Source organism: Staurois parvus, unplaced genomic scaffold (genome assembly GCF_062004578.1).
Source record: "Staurois parvus isolate SC_StPar_1 unplaced genomic scaffold, SC_StPar_1.0 ptg001253l, whole genome shotgun sequence".
NCBI lineage: Eukaryota > Metazoa > Chordata > Amphibia > Anura > Ranidae > Staurois > Staurois parvus.
Window position 1 is genome coordinate 303,062 of NW_028319049.1, and position 23,151 is coordinate 326,212.

Consider the following 23,151-nt stretch of genomic DNA (forward strand, 5'->3'; position numbering starts at 1 on the left):
CCCACTGTGAATGCGTTCTCCCTCCCCCACTGAACTCCAGGGGCACCCATCCCCCTCCCCTCAAATTGATCCTCAGGGACATCCTCCTCCCTGACACACTCATTATCGGGCGACACCACCCAGCACCGATCTCCAGGGGGGGCCCTCCATCTGTGATCCCTAGTGTCACCCCCTTCCTCCCCACAGTTATCTCCAGGGTGACCCCGCTCCCCAGCTGATCTCTAGGGATACCCCCTCCCCCCCACACTGAACTTCAGGGACACCCATCCCTTCCTCCAAATTGATTTTCAGGGACAGCCCCCCCCCCCAGTGATCCTTAAATACATAAGGAGATCCACCCCCCCTCCAACACTGATCCTCAGGGACACCCCCCACATGCACACTGATCCCTAAGGTCACCACCCCCCCCAAAAAAACTGATTTCCAGAAACACCCGACTTGCCCCACCCTGATCTCACAACCTTCCTCTAAACTGATTTCCAGGGACATCCCCCTCCCCCCCAGTGAACACCAGGGACCCCCCCCCCCAACTAATCTCCAGAGACACCCACACATTGATCCCCAGCGACCCCCTTTTCCCCACTACATGATTTTAAGGGACGCCCTTCCCACACGCAGTGATGTTCTGGGTCAGGTTATGGTTGGTCTGAAGGGTAGTTAGTGTAACATGAGGTCCAGTGGAGGAGGTCAGGTGATGGTAGCGGGGCAGAAGTGGCACCATGTGGACCGTTGGGGGGATGGGAGGGGCAATTGGTGCACTATGATGTGGGGGGAGGGGTAGAGTCCTAGAAAGTTCCTGCTTTCTCCTTCCTTGATTGCTGAGTGAGCCCAGGCAGGTGGTGCAGGCCATATATAAAGTATTGGCTCTGATCCCAAGCACACAATGTGGGTTCAGGTGAAGGGATCAGGTGACATATCAACTGTTGGCTTTGAACCGAGGCAGGCAGTGATGGTGGGTTTGAATGATGGGGTCAGGTGACATATCAGGTACTGGTGCTTAGTGAGCCGATGGCATCTGTCACGCACTGGGAAGAAGATGGCCAAACTGTGTGAGGAGCTGCAGAGCCTGTCATTGTGCCCCGGCAGTGTGCAGAGTTGGACAGATCCGTATGATACCGACCTGGAGCCAGAGGGTCAGTACAACAGAGGGAGGGTATGAGTACTGGACACGGTGGTGAGCAATGGAGGGGGCATGGAGAAGAGAGACGAGCAGTTGGAGAGAGAGGTAGATACAGGAGAGTGAGTGGTGAGTACCAGAGAGGGATGGAAGTACTGGGGAGGGTGGTGAGTACCAGAGAGGGATGGAACTACTGGGGAGGGTGGTGAGTACCAGAGAGGGATGGAACTACTGGGGAGGGTGGTGAGTACCAGAGAGGGGATGGAAGTACTGGGGAGGGTGGCGAGTATCATAGAGGGATGGAACTACTGGGGAGGGTGGTGAGTACCAGAGAGGGGTGGAACTACTGGGGAGGGTGGCGAGTACCAGAGAGGGATGGAACTACTGGGGAGGGTGGCGAGTACCAGAGAGGGGTGGAACTACTGGGGAGGGTGGCGAGTACCAGAGAGGGGTGGAACTACTGGGGAGGGTGGCGAGTACCAGAGAGGGATGGAACTACTGCTGGGGAGGGTGGCGAGTACCAGAGAGGGATGGAACTACTGGGGAGGGTGGCGAGTACCAGAGAGGGGTGGAACTACTGGGGAGGGTGGCGAGTACCAGAGAGGGGTGGAACTACTGGGGAGGGTGGCGAGTACCAGAGAGGGGTGGAACTACTGGGGAGGGTGGCGAGTACCAGAGAGGGGTGGAACTACTGGGGAGGGTGGCGAGTACCAGAGAGGGGTGGAACTACTGGGGAGGGTGGCGAGTACCAGAGAGGGGTGGAACTACTGGGGAGGGTGGCGAGTACCAGAGAGGGGTGGAACTACTGGGGAGGGTGGCGAGTACCAGAGAGGGGTGGAACTACTGGGGAGGGTGGCGAGTACCAGAGAGGGATGGAACTACTGGGGAGGGTGGCGAGTACCAGAGAGGGGTGGAACTACTGGGGAGGGTGGCGAGTACCAGAGAGGGGTGGAACTACTGGGAGGGTGGCGAGTACCAGAGAGGGGTGGAACTACTGGGGAGGGTGGCGAGTACCAGAGAGGGGTGGAACTACTGGGGAGGGTGGCGAGTACCAGAGAGGGGTGGAACTACTGGGGAGGGTGGCGAGTACCAGAGAGGGATGGAACTACTGGGGAGGGTGGCGAGTACCAGAGAGGGGTGGAACTACTGGGGAGGGTGGCGAGTACCAGAGAGGGGTGGAACTACTGGGGAGGGTGGCAAGTACCAGAGAGGGATGAAACTACTGGGGAGGGTGGTGAGTACCAGAGAGGTTGGAGAGTAGTGGAGAGGGGGTGAGTAATGGAAAGGGTGGTGAGTAGCTGAGAGGGAGTTGAGTACTGGAGAGAGGGGTGAGTAACAGTGAGGTTGGAAAGTAATGCAAAGGTTGGCCAGTAGCGGAGAGTGAAGTGAGTACTAGAGAGGGGTGTGAGCAGCAGAGTGGGAGATGACTACTGAACGACTGAGTACTGGAGTACTAGAGAGGAGTAAGTCCTGAAGAGGGAGGTACAGTCAGGTCCATAAATATTGGGACATTGACACAATTCTAACATTTTTGGCTCTATACACCAACACAATGGATTTGAAATGAAACGAACAAGATGTGCTTTAACTACAGACTGTCAGCTTTAATTTGAGGGTATTTACATCCAAATCAGGTGAACGGTGTAGGAATTACAACAGTTTGCATATGTGCCTCCCACTTGTTAAGGGACCAAAAGTAATGGGACAATTGGCTTCTCAGCTGTTCCATGGCCAGGTGTGTGTTATTCCCTCATTATTCCAATTACAATCAGCAGATAAAAGGTCCAGAGTTCATTTCAAGTGTGCTATTTGCATTTGGAATCTGTTGCTGTCAACTCTCAAAATGAGATCCAAAGAGCTGTCACTATCAGTGACGCCATCATTAGGCTGAAAAAACAAAACAAACCCATCAGAGAGATAGCAAAAACATTAGGCGTGGCCAAAACAACTGTTTGGAACATTCTTAAAAAGAAGGAACGCACTGGTGAGCTCAGCAACACCAAAAGACCCGGAAGACCACGGAAAACAACTGTGGTGGATGACCAAAGAATTCTTTCCCTGTTGAAGAAAACACCCTTCACAACAGTTGGCCAGATCAAGAACACTCTCCAGGAGGTAGGTGTATGTGTGTCAAAGTCACCAATCAAGAGAAGACTTCACCAGAGTGAATACAGAGGGTTCACCACAAGATGGAAACCATTGGTGAGCCTCAAAAACAGGAAGGCCAGATTAGAGTTTGCCAAATGGCATCTAAAAAAGCCTTCACAGTTCTGGAACAACATCCTATGGACAGATGAGACCAAGATCAACTTGTACCAGAGTGATGGGAAGAGAAGAGTATGGAGAAGGAAAGGAACTGCTCATGATCCTAAGCATACCACCTCATCAGTGAAGCATGGTGGTGGTAGTGTCATGGCGTGGGCATGTATGGCTGCCAATGGAACTGCTTCTCTTGTATTTATTGATGATGTGACTGCTGACAAAAGCAGCAGGATGAATTCTGAAGTGTTTCAGGAATATTATCTGCTCATATTCAGCCAAATGCTTCACAACTCATTGGACGCTTCGCAGTGCAGATGGACAATGACCCAAAGGAAACTGCAAAAGCAACCAAAGAGTTTTTTAAGGGAAAGAAGTGGAATGTTATGCAATGGCCAAGTCAATCAACTGATGTGAATCCGATTGAGCATGCATTTCACTTGCTGAAGACAAAACTGAAGGGAAAAAGCCCCAAGAACAAGCAGGAACTGAAGAGTTGCAGTAGAGGCCTCGAAGAGCATCACCAGGGATGAAACCCAGCGTCTGGGGTTGTCTATGCATTCCAGACTTCAGACTGTAATTGACTGCAAAGGATTTGTAACCAAGTATTAAAAATAAAAGTTTGATATATGAATATTATTCTGTCCCATTACTTTTGGTCCCTTAACAAGTGGGAGGCACATATGCAAACTGTTGTAATTCCTACACCGTTCACCTGATTTGGATGTAAATACCGTCAAATTAAAGCTGACAGTCTGCAGTTAAAGCACATCTTGTTTGTTTCATTTCAAATCCATTGTGGTGGTGTATAGAGCCAAAAATGTTAGAATTGTGTCGATGTCCCAATATTTATGGACCTGACTGTAAATACTATAGGTGGGGTACTGGAGAAGTGGGTGAGTACCAGAGAGAGGTTTGTGAGTGCTGAAGAGAGGGGTGAGTAGTATGGTGGTGGATGAGTACTAGAGGAGTGAGTATTTGGGGGGGGGAGTACTAGAGTGGAGTGAGTCCCAAAGAGGGAGGTGAATACTGGAGGGGGGAGGGGACTGGAGAAGTGGTTGAGTACCAGAAAGGTTTGTGAGTACTGGAGAGGGGGGTGAGTACTAGAGGTATAGGTGAGTACTTGGGGAAGGGGGAGTATTAGGAGTAAGTCCTTAAAAGGGATGTGAATACTGGAGGGGGGTACTGGAAAGGTTGATGAGTACTGCAAAGGGGAATGAGTAGCAGAGAGTACCAGGGAGGGGGCTGAGTAGCAGAGAGGAGGGGAGTACTGGAGTGGGTAGTGGGCCCTGAGCCACACCAGAGTGGTGGAGAGGGTGGTGGTGAATGGTGGAGAGGGTGGTGAGTACCAGAGATACCTCCTTCTGCCATGAGTGTGTTCAGTAAGGTATATGGACACATACTGTATATATCTACTCACTATAGTAGTGGTGTACACACATGGCATCTGATTGGCTGAACGTTTGTATTCGGCCATGTTACTACATTTCTGCCTTTCACTTTCTTCCTCAGAATCGGAGCAGAGCTCTCCGGAAGACCCCCAGATAAATGTTTACCTACAGGCATGCCAGAAGGCAGGTGTCGTACCTGTCTCATATTACCTTCACCATATGAATGACAAATGTCTGGAGCTCAACCACCGTGGGCTGGGGCCCCGGGGAGCCGGTGCATTGGCCAAGTCACTGACGGTAAGTGTGACCTCACCGAATGCAGAAAAACATGATGAGGGACATCTTCAGGAGCTTAGGAGATGCTAACGCTTTTAGCAGCCAATCCCAAAGCGGAGTATTCCATGGCTGCTTCTTCCTGTCTGTGCAGCGATGACTGTGGCCCCTGTAGGGCATCACTTAAAGGGCCCCTTTTACAACTTTGTTCCTGCCTGTGCAGAGTGTGATGATTGGGTCTCCTGTAGGACATAACATGCAGGGCCCCTCTTACAGCTCCTCTCCTGTCTTGCAGTGGAATAGCACCATCACCCACCTGAGTCTGGAGGACAATGCCATCGGGGCTGAGGGGTTGGCGAAGTTGGTGAAGGGGCTGAGAGGGAACTGCTACATCCAGGAGCTGGTAAGTTTGTACTTCTATTCAGTGTTGGTAAATGTTGAGTCTCACACTGTGCCCCATGTTGCAGAATCTCTCCAACAACAGCCTGAGTGAAGTTGGCTCCGAGATCATCTGCAAGATGATACTGGAAAACTTGTCTCTGCTCCGTATCCGACTGGCACGTAAGTTGCACCTCTGACTCGCTGTATTAACGTACATTATATCACGTGTATCATCACATGAAGAGCTGCTGTTAGAAACCACAGGGCCCCATGCAGCCAACCTGACAGCCACCCCCCCCCCCCCCAAAAAACACAGTTTGCTATGCTTCAGTTATGAATGAAAACAGTGAGTGATTGATACCGATAACTCATTGTTTTCATTCAGGAAAGGGCTGGTAAATGTGACATATTTACGGGATCCTTCCTCCACTCCATCCTGAAGGATGGTATTGTGTCCCTGCAGCTGCCAGTGGGAAGGAGATGAGAGAAGCTGGTAGCACTGTGGGGGTGGGGGCACAAAGGGGGGCCTTATGATGCACAGGCAGGGTGATAGGTATGGCTGAGGGGGGAATGACTGGAACCGATCCCCTGTATGACTCTCTCTGCAGCAGCTGGAAGCCAGCAGAAAGGAGAGGTGAAGCCAGCTTTCAGCTGCTGCAGAGAGAGCCATACAGGGGATTGGTTACAGTAATTGCCCTTCCACTATGCCAATCACCCTCCCTGCCCACATCCAATTCACCCAGCTGCCTGGGACCCCTGATGGCCTGGACCCTGTACAAGAGGACTGGTGGTACCCCCTTATCCACGGCCCTGGTCACATGTATGGGACAAAAACGGGCGGACTGACCCTTTGGGCTCTCGGGCTCTGCCCGAGGGCCCAGGGTCAGTAGGGGGCCCCATGAGATGCCCCTGGTACCTTTCATAGGCTTTTTTGGGTGCGGTTTTGAGTGTGTGCGAGAACACAGGGGCCCCATGATCCCTTATTGCCCGGGGGCCCCATAAGTTGTCAGTCCGCCCCTGGACAGAAAGCTAAGTGCTCTATCAGTAATGACACAATATTGCACATTATCAACAGTACAGTATTATGTTGGATTTATGTTGGTAATGTACAATATTTTGTCATTACTGGTAGAGCTCCTTGATTTTACCCATATTGCATAGGTTACATAAAATGTTTATAGGAGTCTCTCTGTTATTGTGGGTGGTTGACTATATAAACCTCTAGGAGCAATTTCCTGGTATACATCTTGAATCCCTTATGTAGGGAATAACAGTGATGTTGTTGTGCGGGTTCTATACATGACAGATCCCACTAAACACTAAAGTGTCCCAGAAATGGGGGGGGGGGATTATAGACCATAGTCAGGGTAGGTTATAGACGGTGGTCAGGGGAGGTTCTAGACCAGCCATTAACAACGAGTGTTCCTCAAGAGGTATCTAGGGGTTCCTCAAGCTGTTTCTAATTGACCTCCCATCTGATGGTGTCTACATAGTTCTAAGTCCAACACCACTTGGTAAAGCTATCAGCATGACTGCAAACGGGGTGATCTGACCACCATTGTATAGGGGAACATTCTTCCCACTGATCACCAATGTAAGGGGGGCATTTTCCCAATGGACTAGTTTTCGCAAGGGTTCCATGAAACTTGAAAATTGTTTCAAGGGCTCCTATGAGGTAAAATGGTTGAGAAAGGTTGTTATAGACCGTTATTGGAGGAGACCAATGAGACGCCAGTCAAAGGAGGTTATAGGCCGTGGTCGGGAGAGGCTTTAGATGGCAGTCGGGGTTGGTTATAGACAATGAGGTATAACAATAACGAGAATCACTTTTCACTTTTTTGGTTTCATAATCCCAACTGGATAAAGTAGGTGAGAATATCGCATGTGATAAAAAGATTATTTCCATGGGCAGCTTGGTCCCCAATTTGTGTGTCAAGACAGATGGGTAGAAGTGTAACCGCGGCATACGGTCAGGTCAGATTTATGACAGCAGGATGCCACTTTATACCAGCACGGACAACCTTCTAGGACAATACTTGACATTGTACATTCCTCTGGGGGGGGGAAGGGAATTCAGCACTTGTTGGCTGTTTGGCTTCAGAAATATCTCTCCAATATATGTGAAATTTAGCAGGCTGATGGGGTAATCATGACAACGTGTCTGACCTGACAACTGTTCAGGGTGGAGCTGGCCTTTGGGAGTTTTCTGGAAACCGTTCTTCAGCCAGCACGAAAAGGAACTGGGATGAAAGATATGTACTGGAATGAATTGGAAAGGGACACTCCAAGTCTGGAGTAAGGAAAAGTCACATGTAACCCATTCAGGGCAGACAAGAGGCTAGAGACATTGTATGCTGAGAACAAAACCCATCATTTTATACAGTTAGAATGCTGAATAAATCCTACCTGCCATGTCTTCCAGTGAGGCCTAATCCTGACGTGGAACTGCAGGTGGCAGCAGCTGGGGGCCCCCCAACAGAGCTCCTCCCCCCTCATTTCCCTGCTGAGTGCCTATATCAGTCTGTGTAGAATGAAGCTCTTACATGCTACACATGCCTAAATGCAAATGTGTGTAGACACATGGTCCAGGTAAACATATATGCATTGGGTGGCCACAGGTGCACAGGTTCTCAGGGTGGCCCTTCTCCTCTCCAGGCACACAAACACATAAGCTGCACTTTGCTGTACGGCAACAAACTGATTGGTCAGACATCATGCTCTCCCTCATCAGAAGTGTCATTTCACCCAAAGTGACATGAGGGAAAGTCTCCTCCTGCTGCTCCTCTTCTGTGCTGCTATCATGTTCAGATGTTCCCCAGACCTGGCATGGCAAAGACCTTCGCCTCTCTGCGCATGTGCAGGGTATTCCTGCGCCTGCGCACACCCGCTGCTGGTATCCTGGATTTTGTGGAGCCCTGTATCATGTGCACATGTTGGGGAATACTCCGCACATACACAAGCATGGCTGTGGGTAATTGCCAGGTCCCAAATACCCGTCAGAAAACCAGTCATGTCGGTACATGTGCAGATTCTCAGCAAAGCATTCCGAGACGTGCTGTGGACATCCCAGAAGGAAGTGGGGGTCACCATGTAATTCTTGACTAGGCGAGAAAGTAGGAAGTGCTGTGGTTCAGCACAAAAATGATGCAGAATATTTCCAGGGAAAAAAAATTTCCAATTCTGAAGAAGGGAAAGGGGAGGAACCAGGAGAGACAAAGTTATTTAAATGAGTTAGGGTGCACTTTAACCTTACGACAGGGCTGTCAAACTCCATTCCATCACGGGGCCGCATCAGCATTATGGTTGCCCTTGAAGGGCCAGATGTAAGACTAGATGTCCAGAGTATGTTCTCCCCCCCCCCCCCCCCTTACATCAGATAACAAGACCCTCCCACCATCAGAAATCAACAGTCCCCCTACCCTCCCTTACACCACAGTGCACCCACCTTACCATGTGCTGCTACCGGGAATAAGATGAGGGTAGAGATGGACCAGAGGAGGGATGGAGTCTGCTGAATGCAGAGACCAGGGGAGGCAGAGACCAGGGGAGGCAGAGACCAGGGGAGGCTGAGACCAGGGGAGGCTGAGACCAGGGGAGGCAGAGACCAGGGGAGGCAGAGACCAGGGGAGGCAGAGACCAGGGGAGGCAGAGACCAGGGGAGGCAGAGACCAGGGGAGGCTGAGACCAGGGGAGGCTGAGACCAGGGGAGGCTGAGACCAGGGGAGGCTGAGACCAGGGGAGGCTGAGACGAGGGCATATTGTGGCTGCACAGATCGGTGCAGGATCTGTAGGAATAATTCCATCCTCCTCTCTGCTGCTGAGATGGTGGGGTGCAGAGACAAACCTCTCCGTGGCTGCACAGAAAAGCACTGGATCTGGCAGGGTAGTTTTGTCCTTTTCTCTGCTGTTGACTACTGAGACAAGGTGGGGGCAGAGACGAGAGGGTGCTGCAGCTGCAAAAGAGGTGCAAGGGCCACATGGAATGGCCTGGCACACCGGATTTGACTATTGAGCCTTGTGTTTGACACATGTGCCTTATGATTACACCCATCAGGGGACGAAGTCACAACTGACGAGGGAGAGAATGTCTGTCAGACCTAGCTGGTACCAATAAAGTTTGTTGCAGTTCAGCAAAAAAAAAAAAAAAAAAGGAGAGTGCTGTTTATGTGTTGTAGCTGCACGTGCTTGTTCTCTCCATTGATCGGTACATAGATAATACTTGTTGCCATTGTTTATCTTCTTTTCCAGACAACGGATTCAATGATCAGTCTGCTAAACATTTTGCAGAAGCTCTCTCGGTAAGTGACCATCATAAGGAGTGTCCTGATTCTGAGCAGTGTAGAGAGGTCGCGTTCTGTTGTGAGCAGTAAAGGAAACTGATGCAGGAGGTTATGGGGACAGAGGTGGCTCTGGTGATGGGTCACAGCAGCACACCAAGATGCAGTAAACTCTTCAGACACCTCCTTTGCAGAAATGACAGGCTGCTAGAAGGCAATGGGCAGTTCTTATTTAGGGTAGCTTGGTAAATAAGGATCCATGGTGCCTCAGTTCTCCTTCCCTGAACTGTTTGACTTTTGCTAAGAGGCAGGGCTTGCGTCTCTGCTAACACAACAAACACTTTACTCCTGCGCTAGGAAAGGACTCAGTAGACCCAATAGGAATGTTCTGGAATTTTCTGGAATATGCACTGCTTGCTGCCCTCAACAGACCGGGGTGGTCCGAATACACTGGATACAAATGGAGAAACAGAAAAAGGGCGCACCGACCTAGTGCATTATCGTTTAAAATAATTTATTAAAGAAACAAAAATAGGTATCATACTCACAATGGACATAATAACACAGGCATGTCAAACTGAACAAGGTGTATGATCCAAACAACATCTGAGTCCATACAATGGAACCCTGGATGACCAACTCCCTAACGCGTTTCGAGGACACAACCTCTTCCTCTGAGCCAAGTTGGCTCAGATGTTGTTTGGATCATACACCTTGTTCAGTTTGACATGCTTGTGTTATTATGTCCATTGTGAGTATGATACCTATTTTTGTTTCTTTAATAAATTATTTTAAACGATAATGCACTAGGTCGGTGCGCCCTTTTTCTGTTTCTCCATTTGTATCTTGCGTCTCTGCTCTTTTGTCATGCTGGGAGGTGCAGTAAAATGCTCATATACAGGATATTGAAGTGACATTTGCAACCTGTTGTATTGTGCACACTATTGGAATTTTACCCCTCTTACCTCCTCTGGGTGGATCCTCAGACACATTTCCATGTGCGTCTGTGCGTTTTTCTGCCTGAGTGTGATAAGTTATGTCTGCCTTCCAACAGGCCAATTTCCGGATGACAGTCCTGGATCTCAGCCACAATGAGTTCTGTGAGAAAGGAGGAGAGCTTTTGGGTCAGATGCTAGGTGAGTGATGGACATTGTTCAGTACAAAAAAGAAAAGAGGACGTACAAATGGACTTTAAGGGCACAAAAACTACATACACATATTGATAAGATCACTTATACTTTATTTTGCTTTTTTATCAATATGCGTATGTAGTTTCTGTGCCCTTAAATCTCCTAGATTGTAAGCTCGAAAGAGCAGGGCCCTCGATCCCCTCATGTTTTGCATTGTATTGGTATTGTTCTGTCACATGTTCTGTCCCCCTTTGTAATGTACAGTGCTGAGCGAACTATTGGCGCTTTATAAATACTGTATAATAATAATAATAATTTGTACTTCCTCTTTTCTTTTTTGGCTAAATCAGGACGAGGCACTAGTGTATAACTTTTTTGGGAATGACCTAGCACCCGAGGGTACTCCAACTTCTCCTTTTTACTAATTGTTCAGTACAAGGAGAGATGCCGTCCTATGCTGAGGCCCCTCACTGTTCCTATCTCTATTTTCTGTCCCTTCACAGCTGCCAATGAGGGTCTCCAGGAACTGAATCTGAGCTGGAATCACATCCGCATGAAGGGAGCCATCGCCTTGAGTGCCGGCCTGCGGGTACCCCCTATATTTGTACACACCGACTGAAGTTACCCTTAGCCACCAGACTTTACCTTTAATCAGTTTAGAGAGAGTGGAACTGTCAGAGATAATTTCTTATTGGTTGCCATAGGTTTCTGTACAGTTTATATTGTCTTTTGCTGCATGAGATGACCCCAGCACAGGATATTCCTCTCCCTCCGGACAGGTGAATGGGATGCTGAAGGTGATGAATTTATCATATAATGGATTGGGCAATGAAGGTGCTCTGGCGCTGGGAGAAGCTCTGAGAGTCAACAGTTCCCTTCTTCACCTCGATATCAGCTGCAACCGTATCAGTAATGAGGGAGTCCGGCTCTTCTGCAAAGGCTTGGAGTGCAATGAGAACCTGCGTGTGCTTCAGGTAAGGTCAGTAATAATACAAAAGGTAAACCTACAACCCCACAGTGCAGGGGCCTGGGGGGACACAGAAAGAATTGTACTTCACATGATGCCTACCATCAGGCTTAGATCAAACCAGGGAACCAGAGATGGACAGCATCAGAAATACAACGGAGCTCAGGACGGGCATCATCAGAGGTAGATCTGAGCACTGGACAGGCAGCATAGGGAAATAAGTGAGCTTTAAAGGCATAGTACAGATGTACAGATGGCACAGGGGAATAACTGAGCTCAGGACAGGCAGTACAGGGGAATAACTGAGCTCAGGACAGGCAGTACAGGGGAATAACTGAGCTCAGGACAGGCAGTACAGGGGAATAACTGAGCTCAGGACAGGCAGTACAGGGGAATAGCTGAGCTCAGGACAGGCAGTACAGGGGAATAGCTGAGCTCAGAACAGGCAGTACAGGGGAATAACTGAGCTCAGAACAGGCAGTACAGGGGAATAACTGAGCTCAGGGTAAACAGCATAGTTAAATAAGCTCAGAAAAAGGAAGCACCAGAGGAATAGCTGAGTTATGAGCATACAGTGGCAAATGTATAAGGTTCAGGACAGGCACAGAGCAAGTGCTGAGCTCAGGACAGGCAGCACCAGAGGAAAAGCTGAATTTAGGGCAGGCAGAACAGATGAATAGCTGAACTCAGGACAGGCAGCACCAGATGTGTACCTGTGGTATGGGCAGACAATGTCAACGGTATAGTACTCAGGACAGGCAGTACAGAGAAATAGATGAGCTCAGGAAGGCAGCAGAGGAATAACTGAGTTCAGGGTAGGCAGCACAGAGGAAAAGCTGAGCCCAGCACAGGCAATACAGAGCAATAGCTGAGCTTAGGACAGGCAACAGCAGAGGAATAGATATGTTCAGGACTGGCAGCAATAGTGGAATAGCTGCGCTCAGGACAGAAGAACACAGGAGCTCAGGACAGGCAGCAGCAGAGAAATAGCTGAGCTCAGGACAGGCAGCAGCAGAAAAATAGCTGAGCTCAGAACAGGCAGCAACAGAGAAATAGCTGAGCTCAGGACAGGCAACACATAAGAACACAGGAGCTCAGGACACACAGCAACAGAGAAATCGCTGAGCTCAGGACAGGCAGCAACAGAGAAATAGCTGAACTCAGAACAGACAGCACCAGATGAATAGCTGAGTATTGTGCAGACAATGTAAAAGGTATAGTACACAGGTCATGTAGCACCAAAGAAACTGTTGAACTCAAGACAGGAAGCAGCAGAGGAATGTCTGAGTTCAGTACAGGCAGCACAGATGAACAGCTGAGGTATAGGCAGACAATGTCAAAGGTATAGTACTCAGAACAGACAGCCCAGAGGAACAGCTGTGCTCAGGACAGGCAGCACAGAGCAACAGCAGAGGAACAGATATTATCAGGACCGGCAGCAATAGTGGAATAGCTGCGCTTGGGACAGGCAGTACTAGAGGAATAGCGGCGCTCATGTCAGGCAGCACCAGAGGAATTGCTGAGTTATGGGCAGACAATGCCATAGGTTTAGTACTCCGGACAGGCAGCACAAAAGAAAACTGAGCTCAGGCCAAGTGGTGGGAGTAGAATGGCTAGGCAGCACAGAAGAATAGCTGCGCTCAGAACAGGCAATACAAGCGGAATATCTGAACTCAGAACATTCTGTATCAGACGAAGACCAGAGTTATGGGGAGTAAGTCCCAAATGTGTAGTGCTCAGGGCAGGCAGCACAGAGAAATAGCTGGGCTCAGGACAAACCGCAGCAAAGGAATATCTGAGCTCAGGAAAGGCAGCAACAGAGGAATAACTGAATTATGGGCAAATAACACCAAAGTTATAGCATTCGGGACCGCAAGAAAAGAGGAAAAGCTGAGCTCAGGACAGACAGCATGGAGAAATAGCTGAGGTCTGAATTTGGAACTGGCTGGCATAAAGCAAAAATGAATTAACACAGTCAGTCTTCCTTTCATCCTTCATAGAATGGAAAAAATTCTAGCTGTAATATGATTGGTTACTTTAGACTCTTCTCAGCCTCACCATGAGCCAGTGACAGCTTATACAGTGCCTTGAAAAAGTTTTTATACCCCTTGAAATTTTCCACATTTTGTTCTGTTACAACAAAAAACGTGAATGTATTTTATTGGGATTTTATGTGATAGACCAACACAAAGTAGCACATAATTGTGAAGTGGAAGGAAAATGATAAATGGTTTTAAAATATTTTTTTACAAATATCTGAAAAGTGTGGTGTGCATTTTTATACCCCTAACTAAAATCTAGTGGAACCAGTTGCCTTCAGAAGTCACCTAATTAGTAAATAGAGTCCACCTGTGTGTAATTTAATCTCAGTATAAATACAGCTGTTCTGTGAAGCCCTCAGAGGTTTGTTAGAGAACATTAGTGAACAAACAGCATCATGAAGGCCAAGGAACACACCAGACAGGTCAGGGATAAAGTTGTAGAGAAGTTTAAAGCAGGGTTAGGTTATTATTATTATTATTATAGAGGATTTATATAGCGCCAACAGTTTGCTCAGCGTTTTACAATATAACGGGAGACAATACAGCAACAATACAGTTCAATACAAGAGGGTTAGGAGGGCCCTGCTCCTAGGAGCTTACAATCTAAGAGGTTATAAAAAAATATCCTAAGCTTTTGACCGTCTCACAGAGCCCTGCTCAATCCATCATCCAAAAATGGAAAGAGTATGGTACAAATGCAAACCTACCAAGACATGGCCGTCCACCTAGACTGACAAGCCGGGCAAGGAGAGCATTAATCAGAGAAGCAGCCAAGAGGCCCATGGTAACTCCGGAGGAACTGCAGAGATCCACAGCTCAGGTGGGAGAATCTGTCCACAGGACAATTATTAGTCGTGCACTCCACAAATCTAGCCTTTATGGAAGAGTGGCAAGAAGAAAGCCTTTGTTGAAAGAAAGCCATAAGACGTCCCGTATGCAGTTTGCAAGAAGCAATGTGGGGAGGACAGCAAACGTGGAAGAAGGGGCTCTGGTCAGATGAGACCGAAATTGATCTTTTTGGCCTAAAAGCAAAACGCTATGTGTGGCGGAAAACTAACACTGCATATCACCCTGAACACACCATCCCCCACCGTGAAACATGGTGGTGGCAGACACTCTCCATCCAATCTGACAGAACTTGAGCTATTTTGCAAAGTAGAATACGCAAAAACTTCACTCTCTAGATGTGCAAAGCTGGTAGAGACATCCCCAAAAAGACTTCCAGCTATAATTGCAGCGAAAGGTGGTTCTACAAAGTATTGACTCCGGGGGGCTGAATACAAATGCCGCCACACTTTTCAGACATTTATATGTAAAAAACTTTGAAAATCATTTTCTTCCACTTCACAATTTATATGCCACTTTGTGTTGGTCTATCATATAAAATCCCAATAAAATATATTTACGTTTTTGGTTGTAACATGACAAAACGTGGGAAATTTCAAGGGGTGTGAATACTTTTTCAAGGCGCAGTACATGTGGCCATACATTTTACCATAAATCAGACTGTGCTCTGTATAATGGCCACATTCCAAGATGGTAACAGACGACAGGTGATGAAAGCTACAGCAGATCCTGAACTATCAGGCCTTTGTTTTCCATAGCTGCTGTTCCTACAACCATTCTGTAATTGTGTGCCGGAGTTTCCAGGCATTGTGACCTCCATCCTGCTCTTCTCCTGCCATTTAATTTAAATCCCACTGTCCATTCTTTGCAGCTCGCCAGGAACCCACTGACAGTAGAGGGTGCCATCGTCTTGCTGAGTTCTATTACCAGGAAGCCAGAAAACAGAATAGAGGACCTGGACATCTCTGTGAGTGACCAGTGTGAGGAATATATATATATACAGGTGAAACTCGAAAAATGAGAATATCGTGCAAAAGTTCATTTATTTCAGTAATGCAACTTAAAAGGTGAAACTAATATATGAGATAGACTCATTACATGCAAAGCAAGATAGTTCAAGCCGTGATTTGTCATCATTGTGATGATTATGGCTTACAGCTCATGAAAACCCCAAATCCACAATCTCAGAAACTTTAGAATATTACATGCAATCAATAAAACAAGGATTGTACATAGAACAATATCGGACCTCTGAAAAGTAGAAGCATGCATATGTACTCAGTACTTGGTTTGGGCCCCTTTTGCAGCAATTACTGCCTCAATGTGGCGTGGCATGGAAGCTGTCAGCCTGTGGCACTGCTGAGGTGTTATGGAAGACCAGGATGCTTCAATAGTGGCCTTCAGCTCTTCTGCATTGTTCGGTCTCATGTCTCATCTTTCTCTTGGCAATGCCCCATAGATTCTCTATGGGGTTCAGGTCAGGCGAGTTTGCTAGCCAATCAAGCACAGTAATCCCACGGTCATTGAACCAGGTTTTGGTGCTTTTGGCAGTGTGGGCAGGTGCCAAGTCCTGCTGGAAAATGAAGTCAGCATCTCCATAAAGCTCATCTGCGGAAGGAAGCATGAAGTGCTCCAAAATCTCCTGGTAGATGGCTGTGTTGACCCTGGACTTAATGAAGCACAGTGGGCCAAAACCAGCAGATGACATGGCTCCACAAATCAACACAGACTGTGGAAACTTCACACTGGACTTCAAGCATCTTGCAGTGTGTGCCTCTCCCTTCTTCCTCCATACTCGGGGTCCTTGGTTTCCAAATGAGATGCAAAAGTTGCTCTCATCAGAAAAGAGGACTTTGGACCACTGAGCAACAGACCAGGTCTGTTTTTCTTTAGCCAAGGTAAGATGCTTCTGACGTTGTTTGTTGTTCAGGAGAGGCTTGACGAGGAATGCGACATTTGAAGCCCATGTCTAGGATCCGTCTGTGTGTGGTGGTCTTGATGCACTGACTCAAGCCTCAGTCCACTCCTTGTGAACGTCCCCAACACTTTTGAATGGCCTTTTCCTGACAATCCTCTCCAGGCTGCGGTCATCCCTGCTGCTTCTGCACCTTTTTCTTCCACACTTTTCCCTTCCACATAACTTTCTATTAATGTGATTTGATACAGCACTTTGGGAACATCCAACTTCTTTTGCAATTCCCCTTTGAGGCTTTCCCTCCTTATGGAGGGTGTCAATGATGGTTTTCTGCACAACTGTCAGGTTAGCAGTCTTTCCCATGATTGTGATTCCTACTGAACCAGACTGAGGATCAGGAACCCTTTGCAGGTGTTATGGCTTAATCAGCTGATTAGAGTGGGACACTTTGAGCCGAGAATATTGCACCTTTTCACAATATTCTAATTTTCTGAGATTGTGGATTTGGGGTTTTCATGAGCTGTAAGCCATAATCATCACAATGATGATAAATCACGGCTTGAACTATCTTGCTTTGCATGTAATGAGTCTATCTCATATATTAGTTTCACCTTTTAAGTTGCATTACTGAAATAAATGAACTTTTGCACGAAATTCTAATTTTTCGAGTTTCACGTGTGTGTGTGTGTGTGTATATATTATAAATGATGAATGCATAAACAAATGATCTCTTTATTATTAACAAAACAGAACAGTGATGGACCTCGGACTTCACGCCTACGCTGTTGTAGGGCCCACATGGTTACATGAAGTCAACTATGTGGAATAATATTACTTTAAGGAACCTCTCCCCTCTTTACAGAATGTTCTGGTGAATCCGCAGTTTCTCTCCCTCCTTGAAGTGGCGTCCATCTCTCGCCCTGGACTACGAGTCCTGTTTGCTGGAAAACAAGGATTTATCGCACAGAAGCGCCCAACTCGCCCCGATCCTATGAAGGTCATCCAGGTGATGCTGCCTTTTATGTCATTTATGTGCAGAACACTCAGCATATGGAGGTAATCCATGTCTCCACTCTGTATGTGTCTTGGTGGTTGTTGTCTGTTCGTGATCTCATCAAGCACTAAATGTATTTCCTGCCTCCAATAACTGTGGCAACACTCTGAAGGGAATTTATCAAAATCAGAACATCTGGGGCAGCAGTGCATGACAACCAAGCTTCTGTCTTCAGCTTGTTCAGTTAAAGCTTTGAAAAGGAAAGATAGAAGCTAATTGGTTGCCATGCACAACTGCTCCAGATACTGGCTGCGCCAATTTTGATAAATTGCCCTAGTGTTCTGATCTGGTTGTCTAACATTGGTTATTTACCTCTGCAGGACTTCCTAGATGAACGCAAATTGCGACTGCTGGACTTCTTCAAGAACATGGACAAAGACGGCAGCATGAGTGTCCCGGTCAGCGACTTTTGTCGGTACATTGTGGTGAGTTCCCACAGACTGCATACAGCTGTCCATGGGCCAACAACACACAACGTAGTCTTCATTTGCCCATTGTCTGGGTGTTTAAGGGCCATTAGGTATTCATATATCATAAAAAACAGTGCAGCGCTGAAGATATTAATAATAAAATAGAAACAAGTCCAGTTCATAGAGACATGTCAGATGACAAGTGGAAATTCAATGTTGGTGATCCGTGAGGAAGTGGCTGAAATACGCACCAGAAAGAAGATATATATAAGCAGTATATATCAAAAGCCCGCTGGCAGGACTGGCAGAGGAGACAGCACTATATGACCTCCATGACTGGCAGCTAAGAGTGACAGAAGTATGGTTCCCTCCTTCATCCCAACTGGCAGTAGCTGTGTCCAGCTCCTTATCCTGTCCACTGTATTGCTGTATGCACCCCTTTATTGAGCACTTTGTTTGCAGACCCCTGACTTTGGAATCCAATACCAAACTGGGAGGAGGAAGATCTTTTGTTGCATCTTTAACGGAGGGACCCACTTTCTGTGACCAGACCAGCTTTGTTCCTTCTGGATTGAGGATCCATGGGCTTTTGATATATACTGCTTATATATATCTTCTTTCTGGTGAGTGCGTATTTCAGCCACTTCCTCGCGGATCACCAACATTGAATTTCCACTTGTCATCTGACATGTCTCTATGAACTGGACTTGCAGTGGACTTATTTCTGTTTTATTATTAATATCTTCAGCGCTGCACTGTTTTTTATGTTATTCTGTATAAGTACTTATCGGTTGCTTAGAGTGCTCAGCTGCTGTTTAGGACCAGCGCTCACTGTTCTTTCCTTTTAGAAGGTATTCATATATAGTCAGAGCATAATTATTGATCCCTAGAATGTGCAAGATCCCTGCATTGGAGTGTTGGATGGAGTTTTCTGTAAAACTGTTTTTGTAAAGTGTTTTCTTATCTTAAAGTGGTTCTAAAGGCCTTTTACTTTCATGCAATATGTGCATGAAGGTAAAAACCTTCAGGGTGTAGCTAATACTTACCTGGAGCCCGATCCTGATCCAGCAATGTGCACGACAGCCAAGGCTCTCCCAGGACTCTCCTCATTAGCTCCCACTGCTGTCAATCACAGCCAGTGAGGAGGGAGCGTGATTGAGCTGTGCTCTGTGTTTCCCATAAACACACAGAGGTGGCTCGGGACTGAGCACGCAAGAGTGCCCTCAGCGCAAGTAGCTTGCTCTGAGGGCACTTGGTAGAAGGGAGGAGCCAGTACCACCAACCTTTGCACAAGAAGGTAAGTATGATGTGTTTATTATTTTAAAGAAAAAAAAGACAAGACTTTAGAACCCCTTTTAATCATAACGTGTTCACCTGTACTTTGTGTATAACACCCCCTTGCCCATGTTCCCCTTTATATATAATTCTCTGTGAGCTCTGACCATGTCCTTTCCTCAGCTGTCTGGTCTCCCCCTGGATTCTGCTGAGATAGACTCTCTGGTGCAGAGGTTGGACAAACACCAGACTGGAACCATTGACTACAGGTGAGAGGATTGGACAGGTCCTCCAACAACCTTCTCTTTCCTGTCTGTATTTTCTCCGCCTTGTCCCTGCACTCTAGTATAGCCAACACGATACCAAGATCCAGCGCATATCTTCTGTGTCCAGTGTAGACACCAGTGTTCCACTTTGGCCTAGGAAAGGAAAGCTTTGCATTTGAATATGATGGAGTAATCTTTCTGAAGAGATTGAGGCCAAGCAATAACTGCTGGGTGGAGGAGGGTTGTAGATTTGGAGGCTAGAGCAGTTCTACCAGATATATCCTTCGTTAGTGATGGCCCTTTATATAGCAGATTAGTATGGAGGTTTTCTCATAATTCTGGAAGTACAAAGTGGTACAAAAATACTATTGTAGGTGGACGTTACACTATGAGAGTCCTTTGTATGGTCTACTCTCCTTATTTCAGAAGTCCTCTTCTGTTCTCCTTGCCACACACCAGCTTTTATTTTCTCAGAACGTCTTGTTTTATGACCTTTGATTGCTAGGAATCTGGTGGACTCTCGAAAGAAGATGGTGAAGGACCAGCGAAAGCAGCAGCGGCGTAGAGCAAGAAAAGAACGTCTAGAGAAGCAACGGAGTCGGAGAGCTCTGAAGTCTTTTCACAGTGCAGTGAGAGCACTAACTCCTCCACCAGCGTCCAGAGAGACCGCGGGGAGCAATCGCAGCTCTGCTCACTTCTCTGGCTCTCCGCTGAGTTCTTGGTACCAGGAAATAGAGAACAGAGATGAAGCCAATTCTCCACACACGCAGAACGAAGTTTCAGAAACCTTGGAGGCCGACTGCTTTTACAGTTCACAGGGAAGTCTGGGCTCTCCGTGTCTCTCTGAGCCTCAGACCCCAAAAAGAAGCTCCTCTCCTAGCCTGAGCGACACCGGAAACTGAAGCAGCAGCCGTGAAGTAATAAGCAACCTTCTTATTCCTCATCCTTAGTTCATGTTTGCTCTCTAATAAATGCTCCTCTCTAGTCGTCCTCCATTTTCATCCCCTGGACCCCGCCTGTGCTGCATCTTTTCTCCAGCTCCCTCATAGAGCGCTCCCTGAAAAACCTCATTTCCATCAGGAGACTCGTTGTATGTATGACATGTGCATATTGTGATTAAACAATACCATCTATAAAGTATGGGAAATCTAAAGATCAATATTTACAAACCATCCAAACAGATTTTTACCACAATCATTGTCATGCATTGTATACGTGCTAGGCTCACCTTGTGCATCAGAATCTGCTCCATATCTTAAAGTGGAACTACACTGCATCTGAGCACCACGAAGCAAAAATGCTATTTAATTCATTTTTAATATTCAAAACAAAGCACCCACCCATCCATCCATGTCTCCAAGCTTTATTTTTTCTAAGAAATCACTTCCAAAAACACCCCCTAGCATTTCTGGCTCTGGCCTTTTTGAATATGGCAGATGATTCATGTAGTTTTGACTTCCTGGAATCAATCTGCCCATAGCTCAGGCATAAAGGCAGGAGGGTGTGCTTAGTTGAGGAAACCCCTCCTCAACTCCTCCGCATGAAGACTCCTGGGATGTATGACATCATTTGCCTAGGCAAGAAACCAGGAAGCAACTGAAGAAATGTAAAAAAAAAAAAATTATTTTAGGAAAACAAGTAAATATAATATTCCTATCTATTTACCAATGCTAGCAGCATAAGGATGAAAAATAGTCAATATTCACCGAGAGAGTGAAGTTCCACTTTAATGAGTAAGAAATTGGAATGCCATAGTTGTTGATCTATCTAGTCATGAGACATTCAAATTGTGTTGCCCCAGGGCTGATGCGGAGGTGTAGGCTGTCTTGGTTGGAAAGAATGTATTATAATGAAATACAGGTATATACAATATATAGTGTTGTGTATATATGTACCAGTCTCAGGAATAGGAAGGGGGGGTGGGGGTGGGCAGGATTCTCCTGTCCATTTAGTTCATAGAGCAGCTGCTACTTACCATTTGATGGTGTACTTCTAATCAGTAGCTTCATTCCATATTTTTACAAAATGCTCACTATGAGTTTTGTTGCATCAGTTTATAGGTTTTCGGTAGGCCATTCACAAAGCGCAGCGCTTCTCGTGCATGCGCAGTGGGCACCCAGCTGTCACAGAAGCCGCCGCGGGAAGAAGGAAGGAAGGACAACTCCGCGGAAGTGGGAGTGGGTACCTGTCAAATTCAGGTACCCGCTCCCCCTCCCTCCCCAAAGGTCCGCAGTCTCTGGTAATCTCCTTTACTGTCCGCAGTCTCTGGTCATCCCCTGCACTGTGTCCGCAGTCTCTGGTCATCCCCTGCACTGTGTCCGCAGTCTCTGATCATTTCCTGTACTGTGTCTGCAGTCTCTGGTCATCTCCTGCACTGTGTCTGCAGTCTGGTCATCTCCTGTACTATGTCTGCAGTCTCTGGTCATCTCCTGTACTGTCTGCAGTCTCTGGTCATCTCCTGCACTGTGTCTGCAGTCTCTGGTCATCTCCTGCACTGTGTCTGGAGTCTCTGGTCATCTCCTGTACTGTCCGCAGTCTCTGGTCATCCCCTGTACTGTGTCCGCAGTCTCTGATCATCTCCTGTTCTGTGTCCGCAGTCTCTGGTCATCCCCTGTACTGTGTCCGCAGTCTCTGGTCATCCCCTGTACTGTGTCCGCAGTCTCTGGTCATCCCCTGTACTGTGTCCGCAGTCTCTGGTCATCCCCTGTACTGTGTCTGCAGTCCATTAGTTCAGAATATTTTTTTTCTTGTTTTTCTCCTCTAAAACTTAGGTGCGTCTTATGGTCAGGTGCGTTTTATGGAGCGAAAAATACGGTAAGTACACCTGATGCAAATCCTGAAAATACAGTACAAATATTGTAGTCAACACTGATATAGCAGATTTGAAGATGACAGGACAGCCCCTCTGTCTTTGTGGATCACTGCCCTTTCTGTGTTGGAATACACCAAATCCATCCATGTCTTCTCCTCATCTCTCCAGTGAGGAACTCTGAATGTTGCTCAGGTGACCCAAACACACTGCCATGTAGTGGGGTGGCACAGTAGCTTAGAGATTAGCACTTCTGCCTTGAAGCACTGTGGTTGTTGGTTTAATCCAGCCTTTCTCAACAAGGGTGCACAGGCACCCTGGGATGCCTTGAGGTTTCTCCAGGGGTGCCTCGGCAAAATGTCTAAAAATTGCCCAAAACCTGTATACAAGCTAATGGGTGGAACAAGCCGGCCTTTTAGTTACACAAAGCCAAATCTTTTTACAGTAAATATCCATTTTTATGCGATGAGGATCTCTTCTGTTCTTCCTTCTCTTGACATATATTGCTGCATCGGATACTTCTGAGCGACAACGTTCGTCTGTGGTCCACATACAATACTTGAGCAGCTATAGAAACATTGTAGGTTTCTGCGAGTATGCTGGTTTTTCCAATATATCTGGTGAGTCAGTTTGGGGCAAATGGTGGTGATTATTTGAGGTGGTGGATTGGACCAAGTGCATACGCAACAAATGATACAATTCTTCAATGATTTTTTCCACGGTTGTTTTTCAGAAGAAC

The 23,151-nt window shown here is 47.1% G+C and overlaps 1 protein-coding gene across 2 annotated transcripts; it reads left to right on the forward strand.

Moving 5' to 3' along the window:
- Window position 1: 1 nt before the first annotated feature.
- On the forward strand, window positions 2-20,743 carry LRRC74A (leucine rich repeat containing 74A). 2 transcript variants are annotated; one of them, XM_089660576.1, is made up of 13 exons: window positions 757-1,133; window positions 4,889-5,064; window positions 5,336-5,443; window positions 5,508-5,601; window positions 9,670-9,719; window positions 10,753-10,834; window positions 11,332-11,417; window positions 11,608-11,802; window positions 15,555-15,650; window positions 17,461-17,604; window positions 17,973-18,077; window positions 19,521-19,606; window positions 20,109-20,743. In XM_089660576.1, the coding sequence occupies exons 1-13, from the start codon at window positions 1,037-1,039 to the stop codon at window positions 20,503-20,505; spliced, it is 1,716 nt and encodes a 571-aa protein (XP_089516702.1). In that variant the 5' UTR covers window positions 757-1,036; the 3' UTR covers window positions 20,506-20,743. The 2 variants fall into 2 exon arrangements, with proteins under 2 accessions (XP_089516703.1, XP_089516702.1); XM_089660577.1 differs by lacking the exon at window positions 19,521-19,606 and having other exon boundaries at window positions 2-1,133; window positions 20,109-20,317.
- Window positions 20,744-23,151: the final 2,408 nt, after the last annotated feature.